General features: G+C 43.0%; 1 protein-coding gene across 1 annotated transcript; it reads left to right on the top strand.

The window, feature by feature from the left end:
- Positions 1 to 1,981: 1,981 nt before the first annotated feature.
- GLRX3 (glutaredoxin 3) lies at positions 1,982 to 23,412 on the top strand. Its single transcript, XM_048944026.1, has 11 exons — positions 1,982 to 2,115; positions 6,737 to 6,845; positions 9,216 to 9,290; positions 9,867 to 10,068; positions 15,879 to 16,051; positions 16,154 to 16,215; positions 18,927 to 18,984; positions 20,498 to 20,550; positions 21,520 to 21,559; positions 21,642 to 21,734; positions 23,141 to 23,412. The coding sequence occupies exons 1-11, from the start codon at positions 2,045 to 2,047 to the stop codon at positions 23,189 to 23,191; spliced, it is 987 nt and encodes a 328-aa protein (XP_048799983.1). The 5' UTR covers positions 1,982 to 2,044; the 3' UTR covers positions 23,192 to 23,412.
- The last annotated feature ends 3,894 nt before the right edge of the window (positions 23,413 to 27,306 follow it).

The raw sequence follows: 27,306 nt of genomic DNA on the forward strand, positions 1-27,306 counted from the left end.
CCAGTTTGCACAACATCTGAAGCATAACTCATTGCTGAGTTTGAACCAAGCCCAAATCCATTCACATCAAATCAGATTTATTTAATTATTTCAAGCCACCTTCCAATTCCACCCCCAAGAGCCTGTTTATGTTCCTTGCCAGTAGAGCCAGTGCTGCAGACTGGCTTCCCATTTTACATTCACATTCTTAGAACAATAGGATACATTACAGTCAAACAAGCATTTTGTGACACATCCATCTAAATCTGCTAGAGTACAGCAGGTGAAAGGTTGGGAAATGTCAGCTGCATAGCCCCTTCCCACTGCTGTTACACCAAGAGCTGCCACATCTTAAGGCAAATTTCTGTCTTATTTAAATCATAGAATCAAAGAACGGCCTGGGTTGCAAAGGACCACAGTGATCATCTCATTTCAACTACTCTGCTATGTGCAGGTCACCAACCAGCAGCCCAGGCTGCCCAGAGCCACATCCAGCCTGGCCTTGAATGCCTGCAGGGATGGGGCATCCACAGCCTGAACCTATCTGAGAATACTTGCTCTTCATTTCATAGTGTTCACGCTACAAAATCTCTTAATCTCTCAAATCTACACAGTCTGTGATTCTGTGATTCTTCCAGACCAATTTTTTTAATCTTGTGTCATGCATCTGGGAGTGCAAATATAGAATCACAGGATCACAAAATTGCCCAGCTTAGAAAAGACCCTCAAGATCATCAAACCCAACCACAACCTAACTATGCTCCCCTAACTCTAACAACCCTCCACTAAATCACGTCCCTGAGCACCACATCCAAATGGTTTTTAAACACATCCAGGGACGGTGACTCAACCACTTCCCTGGGCAGCCTATTCCAGTGCTTAACAACCCTTTCTGTAAAGAAGTTTTTCCTGATATCCTGATAAACTTACCTTGCTGCAACTTAAAACCATGTGATATCAGGTCGTATCTTTGCTTATCATTATTTTTTTTCAGACTCTATTATGAGATCCAATCTTACCACTTTCAGTGTCCTGTGCCTGGCTCCTATTTTATTTAGTTTTACTTTACAGTGCGCACACACCAATAAAGGCTATTTCTATACAGAAACATAGCTTATATATATTCTGAATACATCTCAGGGGCTCTGAAATGAGATGATTAGCACATGGAAAGCCATTCTTTTGCAAACTAACATTCTCAGGCGGGGCCAGCAATGTGAGCAGCACCATCTCTCTCCTTTTTGTGGCTCCCAGACTTGCACATCTCCTCTGTTAACCAAGTCCTTTGCAACTGGAGGTGAGCAGTAGATCAACTGGGCACTGTGGGAGCCTTGCCAGATTAATTTGGCCTGCTGCCTGTTGTTCAATCTGGAGTCGTTGAAGCCCTGGGTTTCCCTGGGACCGTGCTGCCAAATACTCCATATGGGATGCCCAGAAATATAGCCTCGTGTTAGGGAGATTTAGGTCTCCGGCGTCTCAATGGGGCCATACATTTGTAACTGCAATCCTTGTTTCTACCTTCCAAATGAACCTTGAAAATGCCTCGCCAACCTTATTAAGGAGCGAGGCTTTAAATTATCTGACATGGCTGTGGTTGACACAGGCTACAGAGGAAGACGTCCATTCTGAAGGACCACGTTTCTTATCCATTTCTTCCTGGCAACGTGGCCCATGATGAGAACAGCACAGACAGCTTTGCGAGCATCTTTTTAACAGCATCGGGATAAAGGCATATGAGATTTTTCAGTGACCTCAACCTCAGGACCGCTTCATAAGCAAGGACCATTTATGGTTATCGGTCATTTCCACATTCAGGCACACCGCCGGCTGAAAGCGCAGCTTTGGCTTTAAAGCCTCTCAGAGGGGCGCAGCGCGCAGCTCCGCCCCGCGGCTCTGACCGACGGCTCTGACTGACGGCCGCCCTTCCCGCCACCGCCTCCTCAGCCTCGCGGCGCATGCGCAGAGGGGCGGGCAGCACCTGCGCGAGAGGTGCGGTCCCGTCTGCGCCTGCGCGGCCGTCACTCCCACGTGACCCCGTGCCGCTCCTCCTTCCTGCGGCGCGGCCATGGCGGCGGGGGAGGTGGTGACGGCGGGATCCGCGGAGCAGTTCCAGCGGCTGCTGCAGCAGAAGGAGCGGTGAGGCCCGGCTGGGCTGCGGGGCGGCGTTCTGCGGGCTGAGGGAACGGGAGGCTCGGCGGATAGGGAGGGTGGAGTGGCGGGCGCTGAGGCGCGGCCCCGGAGGGGGGGGAGAAACGTGAGGCCACGATAGGCCTTGGGGTGGGCGTGCTGGTAGGGTGCTGTGTGAGCCATCCTTCTTAAATGTAAGTCTGGGTGGGGGCTGTGAGAAAGAACCGTGCGGGCACTTCGTCGGGGTCTGTTGCGGTAGGATGTGGGGAAATGGTTTAAAGTGTAAAGGGGGATGTTTAGGATGGGTGTAAGGAAACAGCCTCACTTGTGGGAGGTGAAATGCAGAAGCTGTGCTCAGTCATGGAGTGGCACAAAGGTGCTGGACGAGCTGGTGGCCAGGGCAGGCAGCACAGCTGCTCCTAAGCTCAACTTTCAGCTTGCAGGGCTGGCAGGATGGATCCTGTTATGTATCCTATCATACTGCTACCAAGGTTTCCTAGAATTGCTTTGGAGAAGGAGGTCTTTGAAGTCGGTGGTTCTGCATCCGAGTTGCTCTTAGCTCTGTATTCAGAGTATGTGCTCAGGTGACACGGCTTCTGTTCCTGTGCCAGTGTTGTGCTGCGTGCAAGGCCTTGGAAATTTGGAGTGAGCTTGCATTGTTTGGTGGTGGAAGATACAAAATGGCTTGTAGGGCATCAGTCTGCTGATTCTTGTGTCCAGGTAGATTAACAATAGTACATGTTTGTCTTCTTTATCTCCTGTTATCTGTGGTATTTGACTTAGGGAAAGGGAGTTGAAGGCAGCAGAGTTGAGAATGAAATGCAAATATGTTGTCACAGTCATCAAAGCCTGCTGGGTTAAGCTTGTGAGAAGTAGCACGTGGTACCTGATTTGATGGGGTATCTGTTCACACAGCTGGCAAACCTTTAAATGCTGTGCTTGATTAATACCAAACAGTGGATGGGAAGCTGCATGTGAGCCAGCACTGTGCCCTCCTGGGCTGCATTAAAAGAAGGGTGATCAGTAGTTCAGGGAGGTGATCCTACCCTTCTGCTGTGTGCTGGTGGGGCCTCACCTGGAGCACTGTGTCCAAATGTGGAGCTGTGATGCAGCTGTGGGTGTCCCAATACATTGTAGGGGATCAGACCAGGTGGCCTTTGGAGGTTTCTCCCAACTCAAACCACTCAGTGGCAGTTCTGAGTTGGAAGGCCTAGGAGCTCATCTTTCAGTACAGTGTGTTGGCTTTGGCAGGGAGGAGCTGCTGTCTGACAGTGGCAAAGACAAAAAGGGCTTTGGGAGCCTTCCTGAATGGCAGGTTTGGTGATGTTCTTCACTTGTTGTGGGGAGGCAGAGGCGTGGTGGCATTTGTAACATCTTTAATTCATGACCTGTCTGTGTCTAAGTGGATTTGGTGTGGTGTGTTAATAGAAGTTGCTTTGGCAATGACATTTCTATGCCATTTAGCTGCTGAGTTATCAGCAGCCTTTGAACATGGAAGGAGAGAAAACTGAAGAAATTGCTGATGTGGGGTAATGAAATTACCAGCCTCAGGTTCTTAATGGCAGCTTAAAGAAACGTTGAGAAGCTTTGATTATTTTAGGAGGAAGTTTTTCCCCCAGAGGGTGGTGAGGCACTGGCACAGGTTGCCCAAGGAGGCTGTGGATGCCCCATCCCTGCAGGCATTCAAGGCCAGGCTGGATGTGGCTCTGGGCAGCCTGGGCTGCTGGTTGGTGACCTGCACACAGCAGGGGGTTGAAACAAGATGATCTTTGTGCTCCTCTTCAACCCAAGCCGTTCTAGGATTATTGGAGGAAGAGTCTTGATGAGCAACTTCCAATTCGTTCTGGAATTTCCCTTCTGCAGAGGGGCTGAGTGGGGATGTGGAAGGAATTCCACTCTCTCTCTCTCTCACACACACACACGCTTCTATGCGTGTACACAGGCTGAAATGAAAATATTTTTGGGAGCAAATTCAATATTTTGAAGTTATTCTCAGCAGCCAAAAAAAAAAAAAAAAAGCACCCCACAAGAAAAACCCACTGGTAGTTCTTCATTCACCCCAGAACTTAGGTCAGTTTTCTCTTTAATAGTTTTAATTATTTGACATGTACTTTTTTTTTTTGGCTCTTACTGAGTCGATAGTACTGACAGTTATCTTCCTCTGTTTGATTTGAAATATTTGGCTTTTTTTTGTTACTGCTAAGAAACCACAAGCCCAAACTTTTGTTAACGACGTAATGTGGTGATGGAGTGATGGTTGGACTTGGTGATCAGTCATAGAATTTTTTTTTAAAATCATATCATGTCTGGATGATATTAGAAGTTATATATCAATGTACTTTTTACATTTAGATGATAAAAATAAAATTGAGAGTTAATGATGTTACTGTATTTCAAAATATTCACTTCAATTATGAAGCAGGAAAGCAAAAGCTTATTAAAGGAAGTCCGAAGTGATACAGGAAGAGAAGCTTCTGGGGAAGCTATCAGTATTTGTTACCATCCTCTTTTTCTTGATAGTGGTAATTTCTTACAGAATATCCTGGTTGGACCTAGGAAATGCTTTGTTTGGAACTACTGATGTGCTTCATTTCATTAACTCTTGATTTTCTTCCTTGCTTACTATTGTAAATTACTTCTGCATTTTTTTCAAGCTTTGTTTATGAAGCCCTGGCACTGAGAGGGCAGTGTAATTAAATACAGAATGAAAAGAAAGCTGTGTGCAGTGTGTGCTGTGCAGTGTTAGGCTCTGTTGGCTCAGTTCTCACCAAAGTGTGGCTGTAGAGGTTTTGGAAGAACTCTGCTCTGCAGAGAGAGAACTGCTGTGCTGTCCCTTGCTGTCCCCTGCTGCTGCTTTTGCTCTCTAGGCAGACTCCATCCAAAAGAGCATTACAAGTTTCCATGCTGAAACAGAGTTTCAGAATTACCTTTGAGCAGTGACACCTGATCTGAGTGGTTTTTTTTTTTTTTTTTTTTTTTTTAAGAGAAGGAACCTCTGTCAAATCCTGTTTGTAAGTAAAGAGTAAGTCATTAAAACGAGCCTTTACTGGGATTTCAGTGCTGGAAATCAGTTGTGGGAGGTGGAATGCAGAAGCTGTGCTCTGTCATGGAGTGGCACAAAGGTGCTGGACGAGCTGGTGGCCAGGGCAGGCAGCACAGCTGCTCCCAAGCTCGCCTTTCAGCTTGCAGGGCTGGCAGGATGGATCCTATTATGTATCCTATTGTATTGCTACCAAGGTTTCCTAGAATTGCTTTGGAGAAGGAGGTCTTTGAAGTCAGTGGTTCTGCATCCGAGTTGCTCTTAGCTCTGTATTCAGAGTATGTGCTCAGGTGACACGGCTTCTGTTCCTGTGCCAGTGTTGTGCTGCGTGCAAGGCCATGGAAATTTGGAGTGAGCTTGCATTGTTTGGTGGTGGAAGATACAAAATGGCTTGTAGGGCATCAGTCTGCTGATTCTTGTGTCCAGGTAGATTAACAATAGTACATGTTTGTCTTCTTTATCTCCTGTTATCTGTGGTATTTGACTTAGGGAAAGGGAGTTGAAGGCAGCAGAGTTGAGAATGAAATGCAAATATGTTGTCACAGTCATCAGAGCCTGCTGGGGAGCTACAGGAAAGAAGAGGACAGACTCCTTATCAGGGTCTGTGGTGATAGAACAAGGGGCAATGGCTTCAAGCTCAAAGAGGGCAGATTTAGGTTTGATACAAGGGAAAAGTCTTTTACAGGGAGGGCAGTGAGGCACTGGAACAGGCTGCCCAGAGATGTGGTGGATGCTCCATCTCTGGAGACTTTCAAGGGCAGGCTGGATCAGGCCTTGGTGTCCTGGTTCACTGCAGGGGAGTTGGACTGGATAGCCCTCAGAGGCCTCTTCCGACTCTAAGGATTCTGTGATTCAAGAAAACCTTGAAGAAGAATAAGAAGTTGAAGAAATAAATGGCATTTCAGCATAAGAGTTTTTAGCAAAGTCCCAGTTGATGTTAATAAAAGTAGTCATTTTTCTCTGATGGGAAATCGAAGAGGCAGGACAGCAGTGGCACTGCGAGGAGAGGGCTATGGTGAAGCTGCTGAGCTGGGGCTCAGGGCTGAGGGGTGATGTGCATGGTTGGAGGTGCAGGGTAGAGGGGTGGTATGCCTGGCTGGAGCTGTAGGGAAGTTGCAGCTCTAGGATGGATTGCGAGTGCTTGGCCTTCATGTGTTTCAGGAGCAGCTTCCTGTAGCTTCACCCCATCTCCAGTCTTGCTGCTCATTCTTTTTCCTGTCTGACATTCCTATAGCATGATTCTTTCCCATCAAAGTACATGACTAGTGGTTGGCAGCCCTGCACACAGCAGAGAGTTGACACTAGGTGATCATGGTGGTCCTTTTCAACCCAGGCCTTTCTGTGACTCTGACATTTTTTCTTTCTACTGTGTTGCCTTAACAGAAGTGTTGGGTGTTGGTCTGTTTCCTGAGAAAGCAGTGAAGTTATTCCCTCTGTAAGTCATAGAAAAATGTTCCCAGTTTCACTTACTCAGTTTTCTTCCCAGGAAGATGTGGGTTTGTGTAAGTGTGTCTGTGCCAAACAAAACCTCTATAGCGCATAATTGTTATTTAAAAGTAAATGCTGTTATTTTTTTTTTCCTTTTAATAGAGCACTTGTAGTTGTCCACTTCTGGGCACCATGGGCTCCCCAGTGTGCACAGATGAATGAGGTTATGGCCACTCTAGCAAAGGAACACACGCAGGTTACGTTTGTGCAGGTAAGTCCTCAAGGCCGGGCAGCCGAGGGTGTTGGGAACAGAGGAGAGCTGCTGTTTGATGTGTGAGTGGCATGTCACAGAGAGTGAGTGCAGCTGGCTTTGAAGATCTGCTTTGACTTGTTTGAAAACAGAGTTGAATATATGAAAAAGATGCATCAAAAACATGTGGGATAAAAGTTTCAAGTTCTTCTTTCCAAACTTGATACTCTATAGACAGCACCTTCATTTATCTTGGTACTTAAAGGAGGAAAAAAAAAAGTAAGTTTACTAAAATACAATGAAGAGATGTCTTCTGTTAGCTACTTATCTAACAAATAAGCTTTTAAATTTATGCCTGCAGCATCTCAGTCCTTCCCTTCTGTGTACAGCTGTATTTTTAGTGAATTTATTTTTCATCTGTGGATTTCAGGTTAATTTAGAAACAGTGTCCTTTTAAACATGCTACAGATTTTGTTTGTTCTCATGATGATAGTTAGCCATGTAGATCTAGAATTCGTATAGATACTTTTCTTAGTTTTCTGTGTGGTGCTTCAGAAGAAAAGAACAGCAGTCTTCTTGATGTTTGAAGGGGAGACAGTTCATGTTTCTGCAACACTGTCACTCTGATATGAGGATAGTGTTAGCACCAAGTGGTTGAGACATCAATGAGCTGCTGTATGTTTGTGACATCTTCTGCACATCCTAGAGAAGCAATGTGGAAGGGAAAAGGAATGAACTTCAACAGCGTGCTGTTTATTTTAAAGCAACTTTTTCTTGTTAATGAGATGCTTGTATGATTATGGAGGCAGGGAGTAATGGAACAGCCAGCTTTGTGCAATTTCTGTGTTCCAGAGTAGCCGGGATTGGACTTTTCCCAGGCAGGAGCTTGTTAGCTCAGCAGATGGTTCAGGATGGCTAACCAAGAGCAGGGCAGTGCCCTGCCAGTCAGAACCCAGGGTGTTCTAGAGTAGAGCAAGTCATGAGGAAATGATCTTCAGAACTGACAGTAATTGCTGAAATGTTTTCAAATGTAATTCCTCAGTTTAGTTGCTGCCTGTCCTCGTTCTAAGATCCTTGCCTTGGTTGTTTTGTATTGAGAAACTGTTAGAAAAAGTCTTTTGAGAAGAGATACCAAGATGAGCAAGTTATTGAAATGTGAAATCTGTGTGTGTGTGCGACTCCAGCAGAGTGGAAAACAAATAGCTGGGTAAGTAGGCAACTTTACTGAAAAAGAAAATTACAGTTATGGAAATGGCTTTTAATCATTTGCCACTTAAAAGATAAAAGCTGATTAGAATCTATTTACAGTTTTCAGCTCACAGTTCTGAGTTACTCCATTGAGTTGCTTCTGTGTTGAGGAAGTTCCTTGAGAGCCTGCTGAGCTAGTGAACCAAAACGTGTTGTAATGCTCAAACACTGAGATGTTTGCTGCCTTCAGTTGCAATAACTGGCAGGCCTCACTCTAAAACAGCTCAGTGAGGACAGATGTGTGGGCAGCTGTGAGCTGTTTGCTTGTGCTTGTTCCTGAATTGTCACTGTATGGATTGTGGAATAACACTGAAAGGCTTTTTCTTCTAGGTGCTGGATCACAGGTTTCTCCTTGAAACATATCTAGTAACACTTGTTTTCTTTACCATTAACTCTGCAGTTGCTGTAGAGCAAGTGTCTTAAACAGTCCTGTACTGTAAAACTTGTCACTCCAGTAAGCTTTTAGCAAACCATCAATTTAAGTCAATTAAAAGGCATGTTTGTACAGTGAATTACTACCTTGTATAATTTCAAGGCATGTTTCTGAAGGCTGAATAAAATTAGAACCAATAATGTGAACAAGCTTTGCACTCAGTGCTCAGTAGCATTGTAGGAGTTAAAAACAAAACTTAGCAGGCATCAGGAGCTTATTGAAGAAATGCTCCTTTTTGCTTCGTAATTTGCAGAAGGCTGCAAAAGTCACTCGTGATGTACTGCCCCTTGAAATTAGTCAATAGAGCAAACAGCAGGAATTGCTGTGGGCAGAAAATAAGCACTGTAATCATGACATAACTGGGGTCAATGATTTATGGATTTCAATATAGTAGTAGCTGCATATGATTGAAAATTTACTAGGTCACCAGTGCACCAAAAATTTTCCTCACAGCCTCCAGGCATCTTTTGAAATGTGCAACAAAATAAAAACCTCTGAACCTGTTTTGACACTGTAGGCTCAGTGGATGACACGCCAGCGAGTCTCATTTAAATGCAAATATGTCACAAACTTCTGCATCAAATTCCTTTTTAAATGTATAAAGCACCTCTAAGAACGTCTTAGACAGGTTTGACATCCACAATCAAACTTGAAAGAAGATTACGAAAATAAAACTATTTTTTTTTTCTCTCTTTGTTGCTGTTTTCCAGCTGGAAGCTGAAGCTGTGCCTGAAGTGTCTGAGAAATACGAAATTAGTTCTGTTCCAACGTTCTTATTCTTTAAGGTAAGAGAAGACAGGTTGAGAAGAAAAGGAGCTTTTAATATGTATATTTTTTTATGCTGCTAGGAGAGCAGAAACTTGGTGAAAACTCAGTGGAGAAACATTTGTGTGTCTGATCTAACCTATCCAGAGGAATCTAAGAATCATTTCTGTATGCATTTTTTTTGTGTAATTTTTCAGGGATTTCTTAATTGCTTTGGAGTTCTTAACAAGTTTTTATGTTAGCTGTCATACTTTTTTAGTAATGTTCTCTAGCTGTAGTGCTACAGCATGACATAAAAGAAGAAAACTCAACAGTCTTTTGGTAGAAATGGCAAGTCTCTATGGGGTGCATTTACCTGTGATGATAAAGTTCTTAATACTTCTTCTATCATTCTTTCAGTGTAAGCTTTGCTAGTGTTGGGTAGCTAGCTAACAGAATGGTATGGGTCTTGAGTGTGCTGCTGCTAAAGATTGGCTACAAGATCAATGCACTAATGCAAAAACTTATGTATTTTATCTGGTCGTTTCACTATTTTTTGGGACAGTACACATTCTGAATGCAGTCCTTTCACATAGCCTGTATTTTGGCTTCCTTAGAACTCCCAGAAAGTTGACAGATTAGATGGTGCTCATGCCCCAGAGCTGACCAAAAAAGTCCAACGCCATGCGTCCAGCACTTCTGTTCCTGCTGGCTCTAATGACAGTGCAAAAGAAGATCTTAATGTTCGTCTGAAGAAACTCATCAATGCTGCCCCTTGCATGCTGTTCATGAAAGGGTCTCCAAAAGAACCTCGCTGTGGTAAGGATTTTCTGAAGGTCATGTTCAACGTGGCAGTGCTGTTTTTAGGCTACTTTAAGATTTGGAGTTACATCCCGATGGTATCTTGCATGCTTAGAAGCATTAATAGAGGTCCTTGCTTACCTACAGCTAAAGAATTGTTGTGTGTTTGCTTCAGTTTTGGAAATGGCATCACAAATACTAGGTACTGTCTGAAGAATATGTGCAGTGCTATCCTTAAACATTCCTCATGTTCGGTCATTGTGTATTTTGTGCATCACTTCACCTGTTAAAATGTCAAATAGTCTGAAGAGTACGATTCAATTTGGGGAATAACAAGAATTAACTAACAGAATCACTGTTGCCATTTTGGATAAAGAAACCAGAGCTACACTAGCTGGTAAAACTAAAAGACAGTAGCGTGACTGCTACAGTGGAAACGCTTTTACTTAAGCCTAGTTCTATAAACAGTGAGCATGAATTAAGAGGACTTGATTCCCAGCTGACTTGAAGTGTTTATCTGTAGGAAAGCAGGTAAACAAATATTAAAAAGCAAGGTTAGGTGCTGTGAAGCTGCTACCTTTCTACTCAGGTGGTCTCAAGAAGTTGCTGCACAGTACTGATGCTTTGCTTGGCCTGCCTGCCTTCTAGGGACAGGTCTCAAGATAACAGCTTCAGTTTGTTTTCAGTTGTCAGTCAGCTTCTAACCCACCAATGTTTTTCTTTCATACCTTAGTGAATTTTCAGCTTCTAGTTTTTGTGCTGTTATTTAGGGCCAAAAAGATGAAGGAATTTACAAGTGTAACAGGAAAATCAGGGAAGAACTAGAAACAGTAACTCCTTACAGGCTGAGCTGCTGGCAATGAGCAAATATTTACAGAACCAATAAAGAGACAAGTGCTTAAATTGTTACATGAGACTCTCCACCCCTGTTGTGGTCGGTAAGTGTCCAATACCTGCTGCCCAGAGGCACATCAGTGCTTCTCCTATCCAGTCAGGAGCCCACAGATTGATCTGAGCTGGTGGCATGGTGTGGTGAGTTAGGGATGTACTATCAGCTGCCAGGCATCCTTGTGCTGTGCTAATGATGCTTATCCTCCACACATGGAAGATCTCATAATGGTTTAAGTATTAGATTTAGCTAACAAGTTTCAAATGCAGATATGCCTCTGTAGCATCTCTTGCACGTTCCATTGGACTGTGTCCAGAAACTGAATGGAAGAGCTGTATACAATTCTGTGCAAGTACCTAAAAGAAACCACATACACAGTCTGTTTAGTTACGTGTGGAAAGGTGCAAATTGGAGCACACTGATTTGGTGAAGATAATACAGACACGTGCTATGTGACTCTCAAAACAGTTTCTGCTATTTTGCATTGTGTCTGTGCAGGCAGGATGTTACAGGATAGCTATTTGTATTTCAGGAATTGTGTCTGTAGCAGTGCTTATTGAAATTGAGCATTGGGTCCACAGGGTAAATAAGAGTCTTTTCATTAAGTTCAGGTGGCTTTAGGTCACGACCTGTGCTTGACAGACGGGAGAGCTGAGCAGAGTGGCGGTGACAGTGGATCTACTGCTTGGGCCTACTGGGATGGAATTACAGGGAGAAGCTGACTCTGCATGCGTTGGGCAGGACAACTGTCTGTCTGTCAAATGCTGGTAATTGGAGGGAGCTTAGTACAGGGCTGGGTGCCTTTTTTTGAGAAGGAGAACTTGCATGTAAAAGAGACGATATTTGAAAGAGAAGTAGTGACACATCAGGTGTGTGTCAGCCTGGGCTGCGTGCTGCAGAGATGGGTGCTGCTGGGCAGGGCAGGAGGAGCCTGGCAGCTCACCCAGCACTTGTCTGGCCTGTGTGCCTCTTTCCTACTGCCTCTGCACTCAGTGCCTACACAGCATTCCAGCTGCTGTTAAATGTTTGCGTGCTGCTTTACCGTTGGTTGCTGTAAGAAGGTTGTAGAGGAACAAGTGCATGAAAGAGGCATCCCAAACTGCGTCAGGCTTCTACTATGTTAGTATTTGCACAGTCTGTTTTTCCTCTTTATCCCTTTCAAATTTCAAGCCTGTTGTTTCTTTTCACTGCATTAACAAAGTGCCAGTATCGCTTCAGCAGGAACAGTTTGAGGAATAACCCCAGATCTCGGGGCTTCCATGTGCGTTGTGCTGGGGTTACAGAAGTTGTGTGTGTGAGCTGGTGAAGTTGCATCTATGTATCTGTAGTTTTGTGCTGTGTAACAGTGTAGCTACAAGTGCTTGCAAGTTGATGTGGTCTTACGAATTGTAGATTGTTTTCTTTAGGAATTAAGATTTTGGCTTATTCTGAAGTAGATCTGTGAAATGCAACTGTTGGTACATCCTATAATAACTACGTAATAGGGCAGTGCTCTGATGAGCTCCATATATTTGTGCCTACATCAGGGCTTCCTGCAGCCTCTGTTATTCAGATGTGTGCTTTGGATTGAGCTGTGTTGGGTGCAGATGTAGCAGTGCTGCAGGTGGACCTGCTGTGCTGGTGTTGCTGAATGAAGAACTGGTTTCCCAGAGGGCAGTGAGCAGGATGCCAGGCAGATCTGTTGGGCAGGGAGAAGGAAGGCCCTTTGTGGATTTTTGTGTGTTAAAGTTACTGATGGGAGAGTTGCAAGGCTAAATAAAAAACATGGAAGCACAAACCAAAAAGGCATTTCTAGACATCAAAGCTAAGGAGTGCTACTTTGGGGTAAACCCAGTATGGAAAGCAGATTAATGGCATAGCACAGGCTCACTTGCCTTGCATTAACGTGATAAAGTAGGTATTTCTTCAAACCTGAAAAATGCACAGGCGGTCCTTGCCTAAATAAATGTATGTGTTAAAACGTAATGCAATAGAAAATAACCTGAACTTACGGCTCTTAATTTTGTGATTAAATATTATACTTGCTTTAGAATGCTTTGGCAGCTCCTGTCAGTAGCTGGGAGATGTCAGTAAGTTGGCTTCCACATCCTACAGAGGACAGAGCCTTTTTCAAGGTGAGATGATGTAACGCTTTGTCAAAGATAATTCAGGTCTACTCTTAAGAGCAGTAGGAATAATATAAATATAATTGAATAAAGAGCCGTGCCTGTTGAAAGAAGACATTTGCAACGTGAATCAATTTGGTGCATAGAATAGACCAGATGTCTTCCGTGCAGTTGGTGAGCAGTTGGGATCCCTACCCATCAGTGGATTTTGAGGTCTTCTGTAGCTTATGATTTCCTCACTGGAAAAGCCAGCTAAGCACAGTGTAAAGCAAGGCTGAGTGCTTATTGGCAGCTGTGTGTGATTGCTGTGTTGTTTCATCAGGTTCTTCTGGCCTGTGCAAGTATTTGTTTGCTTCATTGATGAAGCCGTTTATTCAGGCTGTTTTTATCTCTGCAGTAGCTGGAGTGGCACTTGTGATTTTTCCAGATAATTGCTTAAAGTGTTTGTTTGCAGTTTAATTATTACTCGCGATGCTCGTGTTGTATTTCTGCAGAAACTCAGCCTCAATCTTTTCTTACAAAACTAAAGCTGCTCTTACACTTTGTCCCCAAGCATAACACTTGCAGGCTGCCACCATAACCCTTCAAAATGAAACGCAACCAATCAATCTTTCTAGTTTGCATGCAGTTGCCTACAGCTAAAATAAAGCTTCCCCCCGCCCCGTCTCTTACAGTAGAAATGAGTTAATGCATTGGTGATGGAATAACCATCAGCAGTCGGCCTTTAGCTGTTTACTAATGAACTCCCAGATGGATGGAAGGGGAAAAAAAAATATCAGAATCCGTGTTTTACTTCAGGCTGTACATGAACTTAACACTTCAGTTGTAGAAAGAAAAGCAACTTAGATGCCATACATATAAACACTGCTATTTCATATCTCAATAAATTCTAGATGGTGAAAACTGCAGAAAGCTATAGTAAAAAATCCATATTTCAAAAACTAATAGGTGGCCGTGTGAGCTGAAATCAAAGGTTACTTTTGTATGGCCCTCTGATTCTTTTTTTCCCATTTAAAGCTCTTTATTTCTTTTTTCCCCTTATTAAAGCCTTTAAGCATGGTCTTTTATTTAACACTTGTGTAGAGGTTTTCATTTGCGTTTGTTGGAGTTGTTTTAGGGAATTGGTGGGATTGCAAGGGCATTTGACTCTGAAGCAGAAAGAGTTGGCAGATATAAAACATACATTATCATCATAGTGTTCTGTGGGCAAATTCTCATGGATCACTTTAGCAAGCCCTACAAGTGATGTAGGAGGCTGTGCATCATTAGAAGGGATGAGCATGGGAGCAACTGCAGGAGGTGTTGGAATAGGATAAAGATCATGTGTTAGAAAGGAAGCAGAGCATTTCAGTGTTGTTCTTCTGTATTTAGCAGTTTTCATAGCAGGGCAAGCAGAGAAACAGTGGGGTTGTGAATGGAGTTTTGATCATCAGTCCTAACGATCGAGTGCTGGGCATCCTTGTGCTGTAATTACTGCAGTTGTCTTCTCATCCATTTTCTTTATGGAGTAAATATCCACAGAATGAATCACAGAACTGTAGAATGGCCTGGGTTGCAAAGGACCACGATGTTCATCTAATTCCAATCCCCTGCTGTGTGCAGGGTCACCAGGCTGCCCAGAGCCACATCCAGCCTGGCCTTGAATGCCTGCAGGGATGGGGGCAACATCTGCTGGGCTGCTATCTTCTGCAGGGCAACCTGTGCTCTGCATAGTGGAAGTGTTAAGTGGATGATGATGGCTTTGAGCATCCAATTCTAAGTTGTTGTTTTTTTCAGATTAACCTGTAAAGAATGGACCTGTTGATGTGAAGGATACAGCCTGGTTAGCGTGACCCTGTTTCGTTTTAAAGTAACTTTGAAAGATTTTAATGGAGAGCAGCTTTAAAAAGAATCTTTTAAAAACATCGATGTAGTGTTTCATTTTAATAGGAGAATTATTTGCAAAATGAATTTTTTTTGTTGATTTTTCTTCAAGCTTAAGAAGATCTGGATGAGTTTTCGGATGCTAGAACTGTCATGCATGTGAGATTTTCTACATATAAAGTGATTTTCTTAGGAAAAATATTGTTAGGTACAAAAGGGAGAGATCTTTTTTCCTCTCTGGTTGGCTGCAAATATTTGTTATATCTGAATGTTTGCATTGTAATGGCCAATGCTTAATGTTCTTCTGAAAGGTGCTATCAGAGCTATGGCTTCGTGTCCTGAGAAGAAAACAAAGCACATTATACACATGTCACAGGGATAATAAAGTAATATAATGTGCTCATGAATGTAGGGTTTAAAAAGGCCAGAAGGAAGGGAAGGATATACTCTCAAAGCAAAACTATTAAAAACAAAATAATAGCCAAGTTTCTAATTTAAATTAGTGAAATGCAATCAGGTTTGAATCCTGAATCCTGCTTGGTTTGTCAACCTCATCTCCTTTCAGTGTAGGAGATAAGTAACTGGAGGAAGAAACAGCAATTAAAGCAGAGGGAAAAAATGAAGGCTGCTGAAGGTGCTCTTCTAGTAACTGAGCAGCTTTTCTTTGGGAGCTGAAGGGAGAAGGACTGGAGGAGGCAGAATAAGGGAATCTGTTCAATATTGCTTTGGTTGCATGCTGGAACAACAGGCATGTATACAAAGGCCATCGGGTGGCTCTGCATGTAGTGAATTCCTTACTTAGCAAGCTGTCCATGTACTCAGGCTTTGTAATCCCAGTAACAAATATGCTTTTTCTTCCTTTGTAACATCTGAGGTTTTTAATAGAGAATTGTGTATTTTTGTTGAATAAAGTTGAGTGTGGATATGGGAGTACCGTGCTTAAAATTCTGTATAATTCCTCTTTTTTGCAGGTTTCAGCAAACAGATGGTGGAGATACTGAACAAACATGGTATTTCATTTAGCAGTTTTGATATTTTTTCTGATGAAGAAGTTCGTCAGGGGCTGAAAACATACTCTAATTGGCCAACTTATCCACAGTTGTATGTAGCTGGAGAGCTAATAGGTGGACTTGATATTATCAAGGTTAGAAACTGAGAAATTTCTAGTTCTGGTAATTGTGAGAAGCGTATGGTTTTGGGTTCTTTTGGTTTTACGTCTGGTTTTTGTCCTCCCCTGTCTCCCTAGGAACTTGAAGCTTCTGGAGAACTGGACACAGTTTGTCCCAAGGCACAGAAGTTAGAGGACAGGTATGATGTATTCTGTCATTATTTTCAGGGGGTCAATTTTTGAGGTGTCCTCTCTTCTCAGTTTTACAAGTGAACACTCTTATATACATTCTATACAAATTGGTACTTTGTTTTATCAGATGATAATCATAGGATCTTAGAATAGTTTAAATTTGGAAGACTGAAGATCATCTTTAAAGGCCATCTAGTTCCAAACTCCTTAATGTGGACAGGAACACCTTCCATGAGATCAAACTGCTCAAGAACCCAAAGTTTTCTTCTAATGAGAGCATTCCTACTGTCTTCAAGTTGTTCAGTATGTTCTATTTTCTGTGTAGTAAGCATCATTTCTATATAAAAGTATGAAGCTGTGCTGTTCTTACAGACTTTGCTTGCAATTATATTTGTACTGTTTTCTGATAGCAGGCAATGATGTAAGAATTTATGAAGATAACTACAGAAATCCTCCTCTGAGCACACTAATAACTGAGGCTATCTTTATTTGGCATAAACTTCATGATGTTAATGTAAGGAAAAAACCTCAGGTTTCTCTCCTCGTTTTTCTTGATTGCTCATGTCCTTCAGTTCATGTTTTCTCTCACCTTGGCCACATGAACATATGCTACATCAGTAGGAAATGCAGCGTCCTGAATCACATGTAATATCTGGAAACCAATCTGTCCTCCTTTAACCTTCCCATTTGAAGGTTTGCACCTGTTTGAAATTCTGACATGCCCCAGGCAGTGCAGCTCCAGACATCCGAGGGGTCCTTGTGTTGGAGAAGATGCTAGGATGTGTGGCTTTTTTGTTCTAGTTTGTGTGCATAGTGCTGTTAAAACATGCAAACTGAGGGTGATTTACCAGGAGGACAGCCTGTGCCTTGAAGGCAAATGTGTAAGCATAGATTTCCCACTTGTTGTCTGAAGACGATAAGAAATAAGAGCGAGCTTTGCAAACCACCAGATAAGACTGCTGCTGCTCCTCTCCTCTTCTCATCCCAGCAGAGAGCTAACGTAATGCAACGCGTTTTGTTGCATGAATAAGGTGCACTTGGACAGTTGTATACTTTTGAATTCCCTTTTCAATTGAAATGTGGTAGAGGTTCAGTATTGTTGCTCTAGTAGGGTAATTTGTAAATTGCCTCACCGACACCACAGAAAACTTAACTTCTGCAGCTTGAGACTAAATTATGACTAGAAGTTACATTGCTTCAGTGTTGTTTTTAAAAATTGATTCTAGGAAACTTCCTCTGGTCTCTCAATTCTTTCTGCAAGCTTGGATAGCTTGCAACTTCATCAAATTCATACCTGGCTTTTGCTTTGCTTAGTCTTGAGGCAGATAAGCTGATTTGCAGTGTCCTGCACTTATCGAATGTGTTTTAATGCATCAGTGTCACTGGTATGGCAAATATCTCTATAAAGAAGCAGCATCAGCTTTTGAACAGCTGTGTGAAGCTGTTCTCAGTTTTAGCAAATGTTGATGTAGAAATGACCTGAAGGCAACCTGGCTGAAAAAGTACCACATGAGTTGCATCTGATCCTCATTGCCTGGTTTGCTCTTCATCATTTAGTAGGTGTTTGTTTTTTAGCAGTGTCGTGCAGTGTTTTTCTGAGCTGTGCTTTTGTGTGATGGCTGGGAAGTTCAGTACTGTGACATGCATTTATTACTCTTTGTAGCAAACCTCATAGTTAGTTTTGGGACTCTTTACATCTCTTTCAGACTACATTCATGCTATCAGTCGCTCGTAAGAAAAACCCTGTGAGCTACCTGGTCAAACACTAAGACTTAATAAAACGAAGGAAATTGGTAGTAAAATCTATTTAATACTCAATTATATTCCTTTACTCAGTGCTTGATCTCTTCCCATTGCTGAACTGCATCTTTTGAAATCAGCCTGGAAAATGGACTCTGGAAATTACTGCTTTCTCTGAGCAGATCTGTTGCTAGGGGAAGTTGCTCTAGCAGTTAATGTACCTGTTGTTCCTTATGCTGGAGGCCATTTGGCTGGCAAAGTTGTTGGTTTTAGCTTTGTATGCAAACATGCAATTTGTTGGGTTTTTTTTTATTATTATTTCAGGGAGATCCTGGATTCTGTGGTCTGGGATCATTTTGCATGAGCAGTGCAAAGTGACATTCTAGAGAAAATAACCACCTGCTATGTGTGCTATAGAGGATAATATCCTGTTAGCAGGAAGCAGCAGGACAGGAGGCTTAGCTAGCTCTTCCCATCAACTGTCACAGAGCACAATTCCTACAAGGAGAAGGAAAGACTTGAGGCTGTCTAATGTGGGTGAACCAGAAGCAGCCAGGGCACAGTGGGGCAAAATGGACCCATCCCTGAATTTCAGTGGTGGTTTGTCTTTGATTGCCTGGCTTACAGACACTGTGTATGGCTCTTACTCTACAGAACTGTCTTACGTGGAGAGTAAGAAGCATTATATTGCATTCAGTGTGTGCAAGTCAATAGATTTCAAAATGAAGGTACTGTGTTAGGAGTATCCTGTGTTTTTCCTAATTTTGTTACTTAATACCTAAAGAGCAACGTAGAAATGTCAATTATTGCCTAAAAGTAACAAGATGGTTCAGTCTTATTGACTAAAGTTACTGTAAACAATATAAATGGAAGTGCTCAGAGCACTGCTTTAAATGCATTTGATAAAGCTATAAGTTGCTATCTTTCCACCTGGATAATAACTGAGCTGTTTTGTTTTCCTGTTCCCTCCTTCCTGTAGGCTTAAAAGCTTGATAAACAAAGCTCCTGTAATGCTTTTTATGAAGGGAAGCAAACAGGTAAGATTACAAAAGTATTTTGCAACACTTAAGCAGCTTCTTCCCCTTGTTCCTTTGCTTAATAAAAATCAGTGGTTCTGGGAAGTTTGTCCTCTTTTTATTTGGTGCTTCTGTACGAAAGAGCGGTCAGAGTTTTATCAGGTTGAAATATTTATTGCTGAAATGCTGGTTGCATTTATATAGACCAGGCATGAAATTCCCTGACTATAGTGACATCTGTCAATTGACCTGCAACACAGGAATGAATGGAAGAAGTGTGTGTGTCGTTTTGGTCTGAGCTTATTGATTGTGTTCACAGCTAATGGGTTTTCTTCTGCTGTTCAGAATGCTGTGTCTAGTATCTGTCCTACTTGGAGCATACACTTCTACTGTTGCTTGACACTTCAGCTTTGACTACATGTTCTTAGGAGTTTCCCTCTCTTGACCTGTTGCATTGGATTCCCTATCCTTTTCAATTTCTCTGATTTTTATGATGCATTTGAAACAACTGCATTTGGAGGAGAAAAAAAAAGCTGCCAGATGTTTTTTTGAGACTAAAATACAGTGCCACATACTATAAAAAATCACTCCTAACACATGGAATGATGTATGCCCGGTGACTTTGAGTTGAGATTAATTACCTTTCTCAATGGAAATAAAGGTAGTGATCAAAGAGAGAGCTGTGAACAATTAGGTGTAAAGTAGTAGCAAATAACTGTCAACTAAAAGTTCAGTCTCTTTCTTTGTGTTGCATCCTCAAAATAACTGTGGGATAAATTGTTCCCTATTGAACAGGAGGATGCTGCAGTTCTTCCTGTCAAAATGACTTACTGGCACCTAGCTTAAACTCTTCATTGGAGTATTGGAATGTACTCTCTGTACTCTAAGCAATAATTATAGTTGCTGGTTGTATACAGGTGTTTTATTTAGAAGCGATAAAGATGGGGGGCTGATTTTATTCATGTGATTTCTTTCCATTTTATTTTCACATTTGCTCCCTAAACCTGTTAGATCTATTTAGAAAATACACTTGTGAGAGTGTTTGTCTAAGCAGTTTCATAGCCGCTGGAACCCTGGAGGTTGTGCTGACTCACTGAAGCAGTGGTGGTGATGCCATCCAGAGAAACTTAGGCTATGCTTTGGGTCCAGGAGAATCTCATGAGGTTCAGCAAAGCCAAGTGCAGGATCTTGCGCATGGGTCACAGCGATCCCACTATCAATAGCAGCTGGGCAATGTAAGGATACAGGCACAGCCCTGCCAGAAAGGACCTGGGGGTGCTGTTGGATGGTGCCTGGACATGAACCAGCAGTGTGTCCTCACAGCCCTGAAGCCAAGTGTGACCTGGGCTGCACACGAAGAAGCATGGCCAGCAAGTCAGCCTGGATGGCACTAGTCTAAGGGATCAGTACTGCTTATTCAGTAAGGTCTCATTAGCAACAAATTTATAGCAGTTATAGTGTAACTTGAGCTGGAATTTGGAGGATCAAACACAGCAGAAATGTTTTAATGTGTTCTTTTTTTTTTGTCTTCTAGTCTGCAAAATGTGGATTCAGCAAGCAAATTATAGAAATCATAAACAATACTGGGTATGTAAGTTTTGAATTAATTTACCCCTTCTGTTTTAAGGGGAAAAACAGTAGTGGAAAACTTCCCAGGATGTTGCTATTTTGTTCAGAAGCATCTAAGTATCCCTGTGTGAAACCCACAGCATGAATCCCTGCTACTTTCATTTGACACAGTGTCAGTTGTGGTCGGATATTACACTGCTTCAGCACTGCTTCGTAGTGATTGCCTTGTTGTGATTAAACAGATTATTGCAACAGTGGATAATTTTATTTTATTTTTTGCTGTTGACATTAAAGAAATCCTTCCATCCTATGCTTATCCAATAGGATAAGCAGCTCCTTTTAGAAATCCCTCATGATCAGTTTTCTTAATCTTGGAGCTTCTCACATAGTCTCCATTTTCTTCTTCAAAGCAGTTCCTTCTGTAGTGAGAGATGAGTATGATCTTTCTTTGCATAAACTCGTCTTTTGGGTGCACTGCTAGTTTGAGGTTAAACAGTTGTCTTGATAACTAGATCTTAGGATGAGGTTTTTCTTTTTAGATAACTAGAAAACTGTATCTATCAATGTACAGCATGGAAATAAGTTGTTATTCAAACTGCTATTCCTTGTCATTGACCCTATCCACTAGCAGGAAGCTGCATGCTTCCCAGTTACTGAAGAATGACACCTCAGAGTACAAAGCAGCCAGAACTCAGATTTACACTGACTTGTTTTTTTTTTTGCAAGTAATACATGAAGTAACTGTAGCTGGATGACTCCTCAGTGAAAACTTGCAAAGCATGGAATTCTTTTGAAGCTAATACTGAACAGAATTGCTTTGATCAGTCAGAGCATCGACCACACAGCTTAATTCTGTGGCACATTATGCTGTTATCTGTGCACGGAGAAGCTGGCCATGGAACTAGACTTGATGTTAGTTCTTCATGCCTAAGGAGCTGAATTTCTTCCCTCCTTTTACCATCTCTTTTTTTTCCTCTCTCTTTCTAGTGTTGATTATGAGACATTTGACATACTGGAGGACGAAGAGGTAATCAAGTATTTCCATCACTGTGGAATTCACTGTTGCTTTCACTGAAGTTGAAGCTCACACTTACAGTTGTTTTTCTTAGGTGCGGCAAGGACTGAAAACCTACTCAAACTGGCCAACATACCCTCAGCTGTATGTGAAAGGTGAACTCGTTGGAGGGTTGGATATTGTTAAGGTAAGAATGGGAGAACCTCGAAATGTAAATTTACCACTTGTTTAACACTGTAAAAATGTTTTCTGCCCATAACATACAGAAGTTCCTGGTAGTGGCCCATGATCTTGGAACTGAATGGCTTGGTTGCTTTTACTGTGCCTCCCATTAGCTCAACGTACGCTTGAAAGGAGCTCTAAATCTCTAGCATTCTCATATGCCAAGATTTAGCAGTGAAATGTATTTTCTTGACAGCAGTCAATTACTGTTACTGTAAAGACCATTTTTACCCTGTAGGTGTATTTTTACAGGGTTCTCTTCTTTGTTTTACTTCTGACATTGCTTTCCTCAAATAAGGTGGGTGAGACATTTTTTTCCCGAGCAAACAGTCTCATTCCTAGGAAAAAGCAAAGTTTATTGTAGCTGTTTGAACAGAGCCTGAAGCAACAAAAATAGATCTGCATCTGTTACTGTGGTTTTTGATTTTTGTAACAGCAGCCACAGTGTTCTAAACCCCAAATACTCCTGAGCCCATTCTTGTCTGAATGTTTTATAGCCAATTCCTCAGACGCTGCAACTCTTGGGAAGATGCAATCAATAAATCTCATTTAGTTCTAAAAATACTGGTATTACTTAAATTATATAGATTACTTTAATTTTATTTATTTAACAAGTGTGTGGGTGATTTCGGTGATCAGTAAGTATAGTCTTGGGCATTGCAGAGATGCTGCAGAAGTCTGGTCTCACTGGCATTTGAATTTAAGTTGTCTGTTTGCATTGCTGGCTCACAGTAAATTGTATGGCTAGATGAATGTTGTCAGCCTTTTAAAATGCATTCTATTATGTAGCATAATATGGAATAAAGCTGAGATAGAACTGTTTCTCTTGAGATTTGGGAAAAGAATGTATACTCCACAGTATGTGTTACTTTAAAGCCATCTCATGGTTTTTTTTCTGATAAGTTAGCCTTAGAACTTGAGTTAAACCACACAGATAATATGGGCAAGTACCTCTCAGTTATGGCTCACAGATTTCTCTGTCTTGTTAGTCACTGGCACACACTGTAACAAGGTCTGTCAGTGCATGGTGTTGTTTTTTCACTTTGTGGGAAGCTTTTGGGTGTAAAATTCTGTGTATGCTCACATCTATCTCGGAGGGCACATGCCAGAGGATTTACCTGGTAAAGTTGATAACAATTATTTTGAGGACTTCTCTTCTCCCTAAGGAAGTTTCCTCTTTGGCTTGGAAGGTACCAAATAGAATTTAAAGGCAACATTACGAAGAACCTTGGTCTAGAGGGACCTCTAGTGGGTCATCTGCTTCATCCCCCTAATGCTCACTGAACTGAGCTGTAAACTGCTCCTATTGAAATGTGTTAATGTGACACAGGGTGCATGTAGTGACTAATTGTTGGGTCTGTGTCTTTACAGGAACTAAAAGAAAGCGGCGAGTTGTTGCCTATTCTGAAGGGAGAAAATTAATGTCCAAGGTCAGCAGTGGGAACTGAAGTTCTTTGAACAATTACTCATTGGTAGATTATATTGGAGCAGTATAATGTGACTTAACCCTGTGGAACCAATCAGAAGTAAATAAAGGCTTCTTATGTACTCTGTCACAAGACCCTGCTGCATCTGAAAGTGTGTTTCCACTGAAGACAGAAACGTGTCAAGATCTTCAAATTCAATTAAAACATAATGCTAGAGGAGTTTGGGGTGTTTCTTACACTTCCTAATGTATTCATTGCATCTAGATGTTTAAGAATCGAGTAATGACAGCACTGTCTGTTGTACTTTATATAGGGCTAAATTGATCTATCATTAGGAAAATATTAATGGGAATGCCTCTGGTATGGAACTTAATATCTTTCTGTCCCTGCTAATAATTGTTTTCACGTCTAGTGAGTGAGAAAAATGCTGTTGAAGCTTTAATCCAGTGCATCATTAGGAAGTTGTTATTAATGGGTTTCAGCTGCGTACATGCATCTTCATTATCTGAGCAGGTACAGGGGCTGTTAATCGCAGATACTAGACCAATTTGAACATAGCTTTTGGACATGATTAAATTTCAGTGGAAGTGAGCCAATAAACCCATGGTTAGGCCAGTCTTCCGGTGCATTGTCAGTGTTACAGCTGTTCAGAGGCCTGCTTTCTGGGCTACAACTGCTGCAGTTGAATTGATTGTGTTAGCACGTAAATCCTTTGGTATTCGGAGGTTTAGATTTGTTGTTAATCTTTCTTTCAGTATCTGTAACAAATATAAAGAGCTCATATGGCGCGTTGACCTTCACCAGCTACAGCACGAGTGTGCTTTCAAGTCTGCCTTTGGAAAAACAAAGCACAGCAGCACCGAAAATCAAAATACAACATTCCTCGTTGCGCTGCTAATGGAGGGTATTTCTCTTCCAGGGAAACACCTTGTGCTTGCATTCTGAGATCCTCGCCCCTGTACTGAGGCTATTGAGCTGTTTGTTTCAAAGGATGGTTTTGTCTGTGAAATAATGACAAGTTTCTAGTTAGCTACATGCAGGCTGCTCTGTGTGACAGCAATAGCAGCTGCTGCCGACTTCTAGCTGTGAAATATTGAAGTGAGCTGTTCTGAGTGCATTGGCTGTGCACAGTAAAGACAAGGAAACTGTATTCTTTGAGAGCTCTGGAATGTGAAGAAGAGCAAGCTAAGCTCTGATTGTAAAACCCAGCAGTGAAATACTGGTGTGCCTGAACCTCCTCAGGTGTGAGCTTTGAGTGGAGAGGCATTGCTACGAGCCTGTTCCTCACTGTTTTTTGTGCTGGCTGTGCTTGCTGAGAAACACCTGTATACTTGGTGCTTGTGGCCAACTAAAGCAAGACTCAATCCAAAATGCTGATCCTTCTGTAGTAAAAACAATGACCAACCAAACCCTTTCCCTTCCAGATTAGTCCTAGTGCAGTCTAACTGCTGAAGGTTCGTAGTGTCTTCGCAGGTTAATACGAGTGTGAAGGACCACCCGTGGTTTTTCTGAATGTGTTTGTATTCCATGTGCTCCTGTACTGCACTTTGTTTACCCAAATTGCCTATTCTTGAAGTGAAACTGCTGTGCTGCTTCAGAGACCTGGGGTTAACATTTGATGTGCAGCAACTGTTAAGTTCTCACAGTGCTAAATTGTGAGCCTGAACTTTGGCAGCTAGCAATATTTTGAGTAGATGGTGTTGTTTGTAATGAGGACTACTTGCATTTGAACTTGGCAAAAGTTAAATGATCACTTTGGTGTTTTCTAGGACTGAATTTCACCCTGTGTCATTTGAATGCTTTTGAAAGCAGCTGTGTTTCTGCACAGGACTTTGTGGTGTTGACCTACTGTGCGAGTTAAGAATTGATAGCAAGTACGTTTATGGGCCCTGCTGTCCCACAGCTGCAATTCTGGTTGGGTTTGCTTGGAAGAGGAGCTGCAGTGCTGCTGGTGGCTGCGATGTGTGGGCACAGGCTGCCTCTCGGTGGTGGGAAGGAGCTCACTGCAGGATGCTGACTGCAGGGCACAGCTGCTTGTGCTCCCTCCTGGCTCAGGGGAGCATGAGAAATCCTGATGAGATGTGCTGGAGAACAACTCCAGCCGTGTGGTCAAAGCCTTGATTTCTGTGCTGCTGGGGAGCGTGGCTCATGCCCTGCTGCTGCCTTGCAGGGCCAACAGGTGTCTGATCCAACCCAAGTCCATCTGTGGTTTTAAATGACACAGTAGTGAAGCGTTAGTGAGAAGTGTCAGTGGATGGAGCGTGGAGCAGGACTTGTCTTGCTTTGAGTGTCCAAAATGAGAATCCTACAGCAACAGTTAACTGCTGTGTTCTGTTAACTACATAGAACAAGTTCACCCAACCAGGTAACTGGTTAGGAAATAATTCAGAAAGACCTTGAAATACTGACTTTTAGAGGTGCCATATAGCTGAGACAGTCCAATGCTGTTGCTATATTAAACATTAAGTTGGAAATATACAAGCATTACTTAAAAACCTTCAGACAATCCAAGGGGAAATTTGATGCACTTAATGGTTTTAATCTGGGGAGTATTAAGTGATCAGGAAGTATCTCATTTTGTAGTGCTAAAGCAGAAGTTGAGGAGACCAGGGATGTTTTAAGTTCCATCCCCTGGTTTGGGCTGTGTGCAGGCTGCTGTACTTCTCTTGGTTGTAGCTGCTTCTCCTTTGGATGCACAGTTTTAGAAGGCCCAGCAGAGCTGCCTTTGGTGCTGCTGAGGATATGAGAGCCACCCCTGGGCAGCTGTGCCAGCGCCTGGCTGCTCTCTGAAGAACAAATTGCTCTGAGACCCAACCTGAGGACAGAATTAAAACCCTGAGTAAGGCAGGTGGGATGGGCTGAGCCCTATCCCTACAAGGGGCTCTTTGAGCAGCCCATGGTCAGGTAGGCTCCCAAATTGGGGATTTTAGCACTCGATGCTCCCATCAGTGCTGCTGCTGAGGGGTGAGCAGGGGGAGCAGGACGTGGTCACGGTCCATCAGAGCAGGTAAGTGGGTTGTTGTGCTTTGTGGCCTTTGGCTCTTTTGAAATGCCTCTCCCTCTGAGCCGTTTCCCATCTTATTTCCTATCTTAAATTGAGATCTGCTTTTGCTCCGATCATCCTTTTAAAATAACTGAAAGGATGGCAAAGGATGGATTGCAGTCTCGGCCTTTGCAATCTGTAAAGGCTTGTTGTAAAAGCGTGAGAGGCCGGTGCAGCCTGAGTGCATGTGGTGAAAGGCTGTGGGCTGCTTGTTTTCGTGCTTGGGGTCTCCTGCATGAAAGAACGTGTGTTTCTTGAGACCACTTCTCCAAAAAGCCACTGCCTTTTGCCTCTTCACTGCACTGCTGCAGCTCCTTATGGGTTCAGGCTGAGAGCTGGGGCTGCGTGGCTGGGGAAGGGGACAGGAGGCACTGCATGGGCTGCCCGGAGAGGTGGGGGTGGTCCCTGCAGACAGCCCAGGGCAGGGGATGGGCTCTGAGCACTGATGGAGCTGTGGGTGTCCCTGTGCTTTGCAGGGGTGCCACCGGGCGGCTTTTAGAGGTTCCTTCCGACTCAAACCCTTCTGTGGTTCGATGAAACCGTAAAACTGCGGGACGAGCGAGACAGCTGGGGGGCCGCGCCTGCAGGCCGGCACTGCGGCGGCCGTCCGCCAGAGGGCGCAGCTGCGCCGTGTTTCTCCGGTTCCTTTTTAACGGCTCTCCCATGGGTCCGCAAAGGGGAATTCGGACCTTTTTCGGCTTTTTTTTCTTTTTTTAAACTTGCCCATTGAGTAATAAGAACCTTCTGTGGTTACTGCGGTGAGCATAGAATCGCAGGACCGTGGGATCCCAACCCTCACAAGCCCCTCCTCCTGTGATCCCTCACCCCCCCAGCTCAGGCTCCCGGAGCCCAGCCGTGTCCATGGGCACCTCCAGGATGGGGCAGCACAGCTCTGGGTGATGCCAGGGCTGCACTGCCTCTGAGTGAATGATTTCCTCCTGATACCCAACCTGCATCTCCCTTCTGTTAGTTTAAAGCCATTCCTCCTGTGCCTGTTGCTGTCAGATGACTGTTGCTCTCCCCCTCCCTGCGTCCCCCTGCTGCATCCCCCTTGGATGCCCCGTCCA

This window comes from Lagopus muta, chromosome 5, assembly GCF_023343835.1.
Source record: "Lagopus muta isolate bLagMut1 chromosome 5, bLagMut1 primary, whole genome shotgun sequence".
Lineage (NCBI taxonomy): Eukaryota > Metazoa > Chordata > Aves > Galliformes > Phasianidae > Lagopus > Lagopus muta.